We start from the raw sequence: 12,231 nt of genomic DNA, 5'->3' as shown, positions 1-12,231 counted from the left end.
TATGACAAAAAGTTTATTTGCACACATTTTTGTAAAAAGGCTACCTTATATTTCAAGACAATACTGTTTGTGGTAAACCAGATTATGTTTTCCTAAATTCTCTCTCTTTCCTTCAGATTTCTAAATTCTAAATGATACATAATACTTTACACAAAAAGTAATGTCTCCATTTCTTTAAGTATGCAGACTTTTTAAAAGAGGAGAATCAGAGGTTGGGAATAATTTACCCATTATGGGTAAATTATTTTTAATGATTTTGTGGGGAAAATCCCACAAAACCAAACATGACAACTTATTAGAGCTCATTTTGTCCCAACCATTAACCTAGGAATCATTATTTTAATCTTTGTCTTCCTCACACACTTATGTTAAATCACCAAACCTTATTTCAATCCTGTAAATATCCTCAAGGATACCTACTTCTATCCATCCCATGGCCCATACCCTAACCGGGTCTTCTCCAAGTAAGAGGATTAGCCTCTTCATTGGTGTTCTGTCATGCAGTCAGTCTGGTTCAACGGTAGTTGCAGAATTCTCTACTTGGCAGGCATGGGATAATCTGATTTTATCACCATCCCGTTTAAAATATTTCAGTGTCGGCTAGATGTGGTGGCTTACGCCTGTAATTCCAGCACTTCGGAAGGCTGAGACAGGTGGATCACCTGAGGTCAGGAGTTTGAGACCACTTTGCCCAACATGGTGAAACCCTGTCTCTACTAAAAATACGAAAACTCGCCGGATGTGGTGGTGCATGCCTGTAATCCCAGCTACTCAAGAGGCTGAGGCAGGAGAATCATTTGAACCCAGGAGGCAGAAGTTACAGTGAGCTGAGATCACGCCACTGCACTCCAGCCTGGATGACAGAGCGAAACTCCATCTTAAAAACAAAACAAAACAAAACAAAACAAAACAAAAACCTTCAGTGTCACGTTATTCCTTGAATAAAGGAATAACGTTTGGAAATTTCAATATCATTTATCAAACCCTTGGTGGTCTTTCTCCTTTTAGCTAATTAGAAACCATGTCTCTATTCTGTCTCTATTCTGGCTGCCTTGGGCTGATTTCAGATGCTTCGGTGTGTTAAGCTCTCTTTCCTACAAGCCTGGAAACATTCTATTTCATTTGTGTGAAACATTCTTCCTTCCCCTTTCCTGGAATACTCTTAATTTTCCTTTCTTAGCCTAAACATTTCTACTTATCTATCACTCTCAGGCCTACGTAGGCCCTCCCATGACATATTTCTAGAACAGTTGGTATTTACCCTTTTGTAGAACAAATCATGCTTGTAATTATTTTTGATATTTCTATTTTCCTTCCTTATTCTCTGATCTTGTAGTACAACATATGGTAGTATTCCATAAATATTTGTTGAATGAATAAATTACCATATAAGAATTGGTATAATTTCAGTATTTTTATCAGTTCAAAAAGTAGTCTTTGAGGTATCAACATATATCAAGATAACTATCAGATATCATATTGGTATATGCTGGGCTCAACATATGTCAATATGAGAAAATGTACTGGTACTTAAATATTTGAAATATTGCATAAACTGATATTTTCTATTTTCCCACATTCCATATTAAAAATAATTACAAAACTTTTAACAGAAATTGGTCAATTAAGACAATGCAAAAGAACTTGCTTTAAGGATCTATTAAATTTTAGTTCACTTACTAATATAGAATACACAGAAAATTGTCAGTGATTTTATGTTTAATTTTGAATCTAAGATTTTTCTTAGTTTTTAAAAAACTTAAATGAAAGAGGTAAAGGTGTTCTTTCTAACATTCAGGTTTGATTTTATCCAAAAATTATTTAGTGTCTTACATTTACCCACAAAATAATTTTTTTCCTAAATCACTTTCCAGTCAAAACAATTTTATGTGTTCTCTGCACTCTGGTAAATTAATCAACTTTTGTCATTGTACAAATGATTTATTCTAATAGATATGTCAGCTACAGCATTCTACCACCTGAAATATCCTCCTTCCATAGCTTTTTATATCCTAAGCCTGCTAGTTTTCAAATTTCCATTAAGATGCTATCAGTTCCATGCAAATATTTCTAATCTATTTTCTAAGTTGTGTTCTCAAGGAAACAGGTCTGAGATGGAGATTTGCTTGTATGCAGGAGGTTTATTTGAAGTGCTATTGAGAGAGCACTTGCAATGGAGTGAGGGAAGAGGGACTAGACAGAGAAAGAAATGAAAGCCTGATGCAAATACAATACCAGTTTAAGTCATCCAATGGACCAGTCTATAGATAACCCTTCAGACTTGTCCCTTGAAGAAAGGAACTTAGACATTTCTAGTTTTGTAATGACTGTTCATTGGATTCATGCTGCCCCTAGAAAAAGGGTGTAGCAATTTCTGTTCATGGCAATTCCTGAACAGAGGCTCAGATGTCTTTCTTGGCTGTGAAGCAGCTATCTCAGTGTGTTACCACGGCATATTACACTCTTCTCTAAGATTCTACAGTATCCTATATTTACCACATTTGGGTCCTTTTGTTGTTTCTGGCCTTAGAGTGTAGCTCTTTGTATAGTTAGTCAATATTCACTACTGGCCTCTAAATTTCCTCTTTTTTTTTTTTTTGGTGGAGGATAATCCTATAACTGAGTTTGCACAGAATATTCTACAGTATAGACATTCGATAAATACCTGTTAAAAGAGTGATGAATACATGAATGAAGTGCCCTCTTGGAAATTGTTTCAGTATTAAAAATATTAACACTAAGAAAAAAATGAAAAATGATTTCTATTTAAATATAGTACACTCCTGTAAATAAAAACAGGCTACTCATGTTGCAATGACATGGCACTATTCCAAGAAGGTAGATCCGCACTGGGTAAATTGATTTCTAATTATCCCAGGGGAGTGGTTTTAAAATTGTAGTTCTAAGAACTGATTGTGGTGGTAGTCTGTGGAAATCCTCTCCTACTCTTTTCCTTAGCAGCTGAAATTTATTGATTGTATTTATACAGTTTAAAAAGTTTGAAAGCTTGCTCTAGGTTACATAACACTAAAAAATTTAATTATACAACATGAAAACTCTTTCCCAATATATAAATATAGTTTTCATGAGAGGCTACAACAATATAGCTTCTCATAATAAACTAAAAATTGAAAAACAAGCCATATTAAAACTTAAATATGATTTATTTAATATTAACCGAGGGTGTTTATTCCCGTGATTTCTTGGTGTGCGTGTTTAGCCAAGTGACTTTGACAGGAGTGAACAAAAATGATTGCCATGAACAACAAAAATGGTAAATGGCAAAGTATACAGACACCAAATTAGAAACCAAAAAAACCTGGTATTTAAAGCTAGTTAGCTATGCAACACTTAGTACATCATTTAATTTTTCTGAAGCTCGGTTTTCTATACCTAAACATGGAGTAAAAAGGTTAGATTAACTTTATTGTGACTTGCTACTCTATAACTGCATAAGTTACTAATAAAAATGTAAAAGAACTTAAGTGCATAATATAGTAAAACAAAAATAGAAGAATATTTTCTTTACAAAATTTTTTAAAAATCCTCTTTTCACATAATGCCCCTGATGTGTTTAAGAGTATACTTGTTGCATGCTGCTTTTTAAGTCTATGTCAATACATACAGTATTAGAATTGGAGTGATTAATTTTATTTGACAATGATATCAATCTGTATTTTAAAAATACAAGAGAACCAGTAATTAAGTTTGGAAAGTTGATCAGGTCAGTCATAAAATAGATGAAGCATCAATATCTTCCTTTAACACCTACAATAACTAGTTTGAAAATCTAATGGAACATATCTCATTTATGATAGCATGCACACACACACACACGCATGCACACACACACGCGCGCATGCACACATACATCCTATAAAATTTTAGAAACAAATACAATGAAAATATGTGTGAAGAACACTATACATCTTTAATCAGGTTTACAAAAAGCTGACTATATGGATAGATGCCGTGTTATAGATGGAAAGACTCAATATTTTTCAAACTATAATTCCTTCAAAAATATTATACAACATCCATGTAAATAACAATGGCATAGGGCTGCTGATAATATTTGGCAGAAATGAACATGAAAGCATTAACTGCTAATTTTAAAAAAGAATAAAAATGAGGAGGCACTTATTCTACCAATTCATACAATAAATTATAAAGCTCAGGTACACAAGAGTACCTGAGAAACAGCAACCTTGCCCATTACTAGACATTTATACTGCTATGTCAATGACATTATTTTTAATTCTTTTGTTTCATTCCCCATAATAAGAATATAAATTAGGGATAGGAACTTGTTCTCTTCTTGCTTGTAATTTGTGTAGCAGCACACAGATTTGTAATGTGTATGTAGCATGCCCTTAATATAGGCATTTTGTATTTACTTGAATGTAATTAAAACTTTTATCACTAGAATATTCCCATTGTAATAAGGAGCCTGACCTCATTTGTGTTGCTGGCTACTGACTTCTTTTTAAGCCTTACCCTCCCTTTCTTTGACCCCACATCTGTACAGTCTGATTAAGACAGACCTTCCTGCACCTACTTATTTGACACATGTGGGAAACTTGACCTTCTCAAATCTCCAGCCCACATGAGTGGAAATCTTTTCCCAGCCCTAATCTCTAGTCACCAAAAAGGCCCAGGCAATTCCCTCTGTTTTGCCCAAGCCAGCCTGAATCTGGTTGGGGCCATTCTGCTCTTCCTGGGAGTCTCTATGTGAATAATGAACTTTCTTTCTCACTTGCTGTGTGGAGTATCATCAGCACTGACATCTATACAGGTGACCAAAACCACACATATGATGCAGGAAGTAATACAATTAAAAAAAATCCATTTTAAGGTCAGTTTGAAATATGAGACAAAAATATAAAATTGAACACTTGTAATCATGTATATTATTCAAACTGAGTTTCTTGACACAAAGAATGGATATATTTCTTTAAAATGTGACACTGGGGCAGAAGCTGAGAGGGACAAACGTACACATAGTCCCACAAAATAAAATTTCATAATTATTGTATTAAATAATTGTTTGGGTTATAAATTTTCTAATAGTAGTATCTTATATATTAAATTTCCACATGAGAAATACTGACATATTATCGTGTCTCTCTTTCCTTCCTCCTGATCCTCTCACTAAATAAGTGTTTCCTAAGAAACCTCTTAATCTATTATTTTGTCTTTGTATGAAAGCTTCAGAAGAATAAATATATTCAGGTTCCTGCATCCTAGCCAAACCATGAATTAATAAATTGGCAGGATTAGAATCACGTTCAATAACCTCCCTTGGATTTATACCTGTCAGCTCTCTTCATAGATAAGGCTGGAAGATTTTGGCAACACTTTGAAGCTAGATTAGACTTATTCATTTTTCAGTTGAAAAGTCTTTCTCTGCCAATATATTCAATACATTTAATTCTCAAGTACTTTTGTTGATAACAGCCAAAATTCTCATTAAAATTTTCCTTGGCAAAGAAGACACAACATTACGATGGTTTGAAATCCCCACCAAAACTCATCTTGAAATGTAATTGCCATTGTAATGGTATTAAGAAGTAGAAACTTTAAGAGATGATTGAGGTCATGAGAGTTCTGCCTTCATGAATGGAATAATGCTGTTATTGCAGTAGTGGGTTAATTGTCACAAGAGTTTGGTCCCCTTTTTGTCTCTGTCTCATGCACTTGCTTGCCAAGTGGTGTCCTTTCACCTAGGATAACCCTTATCAGATGCCAGCCCCGAGCCCTTGGATGTTCCAGTTCCAGAACTGTGTGCCAAATAAATTTCTGTTCTTAATAAATTACAAAGTCTATCATATTCTAGCAGCAGAAACAAATCAAGAGGGAAAACTGGTACCAATCAGTGGAGCTGTTGCTATATTACATACTTGAATATGTGGAAGTGACTTTGGAACTGCATAAAGGTAGGGGCTTGAAGAATTTGAAGGATCAGACTAGGAATAAAAACTGTACTACTGTGAGTAGAGCTTTAAGGGCAATTCTAGTGAGGGCTTGGAAGAGAGAGCTGTAGAGAAAGTCTGAATCTTCTTAAGAGTTTATTTTATTTGTTGTGACCAGAATACTCATAAAAATCTGGAGAGTAAAGGATATTCTGATGAGGTCTCAGACAAAAATGAGGAACAGGGTATTGGAAACTGGATTGAAAGCCATCCTTGCTACAACATAACAAACACCCTAGCTGAATTGTGGCCATATTCTAGGACTTTGTAGAATGCAGAACTTAGGGACAATGAACTAGAGTATCTGGTTGAAGAAATTTCTAAACAGCAGAGCATTCAGGCTTCTGCCTGGCTACCTTTACCTGTATGTAGTAAGGTCTGAGAGAAAGAAATGACTTAAAGATAGATTTTATATTTAAGAGAGAAGCAGACAAAACATTTGAAAAATTTACAGGCTGGCTATGTAAAGAGTGAAAATGTATGTTCAGGGCTAGGTGCGGTGGCTCACACCTGTAATTCCAGCACTTTGTGAGGCCAAGGCAGGCAGATCGTGAGGTCAGGAGATGGAGACCAGCCTGGCCAACATAGTGAAACCCTGTTTCTACTGAAAATACAAAACAAATTAGCCAGGTGTGGTGGCACGTGGCTGTATTCCCAGCTACTCAGGAGGCTGGGGCAGGAGAATTGCCTGAAGTCAGCAGGCGGAGGCTTCAATGAGCCGAGATCACACCACTGTACTCCAGCCTGGGCGACAAAGCGAGACTCTCAGGAGAGAATGCCAAGGGTGCAGTCAAGTAGTGTTTGCTAAAGATATTAATATGGCTACAAAGGAGCGATGTGCTATTTATCAGGACAGTAGGAGAAAGATTTAAAAGGAATTTCAAATATCTCTGAAGCTGCTGCTGCCCTCACAGGCTCTAGGAAGGCAAAATGATTTCAGGGAATATGCCCAAGGCACTCATCATAGGCTCCCTGTCCAGGGTCACCTAGCAACTCTTCTCCCCACATTCCAGTGTAACATTCTTCAGCTGCACCAGTTATGGCTCAAGTGGACCCAGGTGAAGCTTGAGCTGTCACTCTGTAGAGTGCAAATGGTAAGCTGTGGCAGCATCAATATGGTGTTATACCTTCAGGCATACAGAGTGTGAGAACTGTGGTATGGGTTCCTGCACCAAGATTTCCAAGGATGTCGCAAAAAGCATGAAGACCTAGGCAGAGACTTGTCTCCAGAGTGAAACCACCACAGAGAGCCCCCTACTAAGACAATGTTGAGTAAAAATGTGGGGTTGGACTTGCCACAAAGAGTTTCCATTAGGGCAATGACTACTGGAGCCATCGAAGTAGGACCATCCCGAAGACCACAGAACTGTAGGACTAAAACAGTGTGTGACTCCAACCCGTGAGAGCTGCAGAAGCTGAGTCCATCAAAGCCCTGGGAACAGGGTTACCTGAGGCCTTGCAGGCCCAATCCCTGTCCTAGTGGATCCAGAAATTAGGACATGGAATAAAAGGATATTGTTTCTCGGCTTTATGACTTAATGTTATTTTTTGTGTTGGGTTTTAGACTTACTTAGGACCAGTTATCATTCTTTTCTTGCCTATTTCTCTGTTTTGGAATAGAAATGTCTATTCTATGACTGTCCCACCACTGCATTTTGGAAGCAGATAATCAGTTTTGAATTCATAGTTTCACAGCTGGAAGAAATCTGCGTCATGATGAATCATGTGAGTCTCACCCATATCTGATTTAAATGAGACTTTGAAATTTGGACTTTTGAGTTAATGCTGAAACAAGTTAAAACTTTTGGAACTGTAGGGATAGAATGAATATATTTTATATGTAAGAAGGACATGAGTTTTGGGGGTTCAGGGATGGAGTACTATGATTTTAGTGTCCCCTCCTAAACTCAAATTGAAACTTATTTGCTATTGTAATGGTATTAAGGATAGGGACATTTAGGTGATTAGGTTATGAGGATGCCACCTCATGAATAGATTAATGTCCAATAATGGGAGTGGATTAGCTATCCAGGAAGTCTTGGCCCCCCTTTTCGCTCTATCTTGTGCAGCTGGTCACCATGTGATGCCCTTCTGCCATGAGATGACCCTCTCCAGATGTGGGTGCCACGGTCTTGGACTTCCCAGTCTTGAGAACCATGAGGAAAAAACTTCTGTTTTTTACACATTTCCCAATTTGTGGTAAGCAGTTAGAATGGCAGAAAAGGGACTGATACAAGTACCAAGAGAAAGATTCAGGCTCTTCTCTATTTAAAGTATTTATTTCCTCTACTTCTAGTTTTTGTACTCCTAGCTTACTTCTACTATTAATTTTTTATATTTTACTCTGACTTTTTAAGGTCATTTATATTTCATTTGACTAGCTATTTTTCTTTGGTTTTCAGGGAAGAAAGGAAAATACATGCAGAAAGAAAAAGGGTGGATAAAATAAAAAAATATAAGCTTCCAAATGTCTGCCTCCTTTGTGTAAAGGGTATGGGAGAATTTGTTTGTTTTATTAATCATTTCATTTTAAATCCAAGAGGCTGTGCAAGACAAATGGAAAATGTCAGGAAGGATGACATGACAAAGAGTCTAATAAACTGCAGAATGCTTATACCACTGAGAGGAGCTAAACAACATAAACTGCCTTCTGGGAATGGAACAGGTAGCTAAGCCAAACAGATTCACAGCCAGGATAAGCAACACATTGACAGTGAAGAAGAATAATGCAATCAGTTACCCCAAATAGTTCACAAATGCTGCAACATGTTATCTGCTTTTGAATCCTATCCTTATCATGAGATAAATTAAAGACCATCACATCCAATCTCTTATCATGTATATTATCTAACTGGAAAAGTGCTAATTGAGTCTACTGTTAATTTTTTTAGTGGATGGTGTGTGTTTTTTAAAAGCCTTTTTGTACTTCACGACAGGCACCAAAATAATTTCAGTATCTCTAATGCTAGTGACAGTCAAGTCAGGATATCTCAACCACAAATTTTTTACTCGCATAAAATTCCCTTATAAATAAATAAGGAAGCCTCCCCTTTTTATATGTTGATGACTTTCTCACTTTTTTCCTTTTAAAATATTTTATTTCCCCATTACACTGTTTTGTGCTTTGAATTAGAGAGGAAATCCTTTTTCTAAAATATGTCAAATAATAAAATATGTCAAATAATTATTTACCATATCCTTTTTACATAAAAATTAAGAAGTTACCTTCTTGATGGTCTCCAACATGGAGCGCCCACCCTGCCATGGCTTTGAGTTCTTTCTGATACATGACAGACTTGCCATGCTGTGCCACTTTCGGTCTTCCAGCTTCTTATGAAAGGCATTAGCAAGCAGAAGCACCGTGTCATATATGTAAAGGTTGGAAATCTGAAAAGACATTAGAAAGTGATCATTAGAATCATTGACACCAGTCATCAAGAATAAGGAAAAAAAAAATAATTGTCTCAGCTGCTTCTGTTCGTGTCATAGATGGCTGGTTTACTGAGTTATTAAGCAGAAGGTTTCTTTTGTCATTTCCTGGGCAATTTTGTCATTGAGAATGAAGTCTTGTCTGATTGTATGCCTCAATTGCTTTTTCAGTTTATTTTAGTGTGAAAGAGAAGATTAAAAAAAGAAAGAAAGAAATTTTGACAGAGATAAGGCTGTTAGTGTTAGACCTGAGAAAATCATTGGCCCTTATTTCTCTCTGAGGAGGTAAGAATCTAAGGGTTTAAGATTGGAAGGACAAACTGAATAATATATTTTCTGAATATGTTAAGGTTTTGCATTCTAGTTATTCAGATGGAAAAATATCAACTTGATCTCATATATGAGTGCCATAGGTACATAAAAAGGAAGCAGTCAACTGTGTGTATGTTTGTGTGTATGGAGATTGTATAAGGAAATAATGAAAGAACAGGACCATTTATAAATATTATAGTGATCAAGGATCTATACAAAATTATACAGGTATACACATGCATTGCAATTCATTGATTTCACAAATATCATAAACTATTAACTGTTTGTGAATGTGTGTTTACATTAACATTTTCTTCTAAGGCAACCATGTTATTAGCTTCTTTCTACATAGATTGAAAAATAAATTAGAGTCATTTTTTTTTTTTTTTTTGCTAAGGTTAACTGCATTCTTACAATTAAGTTTTGCCAGAGATACTATTTATACTGTCGATTAATCATCAAAGCTGCTTATTTTTCGAAGAAGTTAAAAATCATTCAGAAAACATAATACCAAAAGGAATCCTAGGTCAATAAAAGCTGCTTAATGTTATATTTCCTCTGAAGGAAAAACTCAATATAAAATTTTAAAAATGAGGAATCAATGTAGTGATGAAAATTAATTCCATCTTAAAGCATTTGTGTTTTTCAGATTTTTAGAAGGATATTATTATCACGGTTTTTCCTAAAAACATACGGGAGAGAATATGGATTGTCCTCGGGTTATATTTAATCACGGAGGAAAGTTTTAAAGTAGTCTACCCACACCACAGGATGGTACTAAGCTCTGGCTATTGAGATAACTAGAGTCTGATGCTATACAGAGCTTTTAATAAGAACTTCCTCACCGTGCCTTGTGAGTTTTCTTTTACATACCATGTAAATCTTCAATCATTTGTGTTTGTGAAGTATCATTTTATATATATAATACTTATAGGCCTTTTTTGAAGAGACATTGAACACTCAATCCATCACGTGCAATGCAAGTTTGTCTTTCATAAGGACATATTATGACTGGCTATTTTCACTCACCGTTCCAGCCACTCCCCATTTTGCCCGATAATTACTAGATAGACTACAAAAGAATGGCTGAAATCTGCTATATAGCTAAAACTAGTCCATGAATCAACATCTAGGTTGGAATTAGGCAGTAAAGACCCAACAGGAAAATATATAAATTACATGAAGGATACACATCCAGGGAACTCAAAATAATACACAACCGTCTGGCTTTTCCTAATCTCTCCTGGTTCTACGGCCTGAAATTTACTTCCTCTTCCTTCTCTAGCTTTATTTTACTCTTCCCTTTGGTGAATATGTATTTAAGATTGTTGGGGAAGCATCCCTCGCTATCTCCTCACCTTCTCCAACTAGTTAACATTTCTCAATATTTAGTTCAAAGACCACCTCTTTTTATCTACTGGAACACACAGTGCATAAGTCTTTGAAACATATCAGAATACTAAATCTTTTTAAAAATCTACCTTTTCCACAAAAAATAAATTCCTCCTAGATGGGGACTCATACTGTATATCTTTTCTCTTCCATTTTTCCCTATAATTTATTTCTCTTAGACTTAGCCTAAAGCCTAGCACATATTTGGTTTTTGATAAACAGTTGTCAAGTAAAAGAAGACAAAGGATGGAGAGAGGAGAAAAAAAAGAAAGTCAATTTTAAAGCTAAGTGTGTTTGACGGAAGTTGAGACATGAAAATTCTGGCAACCTGGGTTTTATCCAAACCTGACACTGCTGAGGCACATTCTCTTTTGCAGACCCTGAGGCATGTATTTTGAGCATGTATGGTAGTCTTAAAGGTGAGTACTTCGTACCTATTACGTGACAGGCGTTTTCAATAAATGACTATGTCTCCTCATTTGTCCACATTCCAAACTGCAGGATCAAGAAGTGGTGGTAATATTCTCCGAGGTTTTCATTACCCCTCCTAATCTGACACTTTTTGTCTGCAGGCCAGTGCCCATTCTTCGAGCTTCACGTTCTTTCCTATGCTACACTTTATCACTTTTTTCTGTCATCACTAACGGAGATTTTGGTCATTTTTTTTTATTTGTAAGACCTTTGACTCCTTCTTCACAATAATACCAAACTATCTCTTAGCATTTTAAAAGGTCACTTCAATTCCTATACAGACGATCTTCACTTCTACTTAGGCCTCGACCAACACAAATGACCATTTACTGGACAGAAACATACACCACCTCTAAAATCATAGACTCCAGTATGTCACATATAACCAATCATTCCTCCCTACCTTACTGGCACTACATTTGTCCTTTGACATCACCAAACCTCCACACTCACCTCCTCTACATGACAAGCTTTCAATATTTGACACCATCTATGGCTTGCTTTGAAATATCTTTCTTTTAGTTTTCATCACCTGGTATAGTTTCTAGGCTGATCATCTTAGTTCTCATCTTTCTCTTGTGTTTCAATGTTTCTGTTAAAAATTTAGTATCCAGAATTGACACATTATTACAGATGTGATCTGACTAGGAGAGAA

At 35.9% G+C, this 12,231-nt stretch overlaps 1 protein-coding gene across 1 annotated transcript in view; it reads right to left on the bottom strand.

Annotated features, from left to right (window-relative positions):
• Positions 1-12,231, bottom strand: part of GRID2 (glutamate ionotropic receptor delta type subunit 2) — a 1,473,259-nt gene that overhangs the window by 537,301 nt on the left and 923,727 nt on the right. Inside the window, exon 7 of the mRNA XM_007999282.3 lies at positions 9,198-9,359. Coding sequence (XP_007997473.3) covers positions 9,198-9,359 — 162 coding nt within the window. The remainder of the gene's footprint in view (positions 1-9,197; positions 9,360-12,231) is intronic.

The sequence above is a fragment of the Chlorocebus sabaeus genome, chromosome 7, assembly GCF_047675955.1.
Source record: "Chlorocebus sabaeus isolate Y175 chromosome 7, mChlSab1.0.hap1, whole genome shotgun sequence".
NCBI lineage: Eukaryota > Metazoa > Chordata > Mammalia > Primates > Cercopithecidae > Chlorocebus > Chlorocebus sabaeus.
Note: the sequence above shows the minus strand (reverse complement) of the source record. Positions and strands in the feature narration are given on the sequence as shown.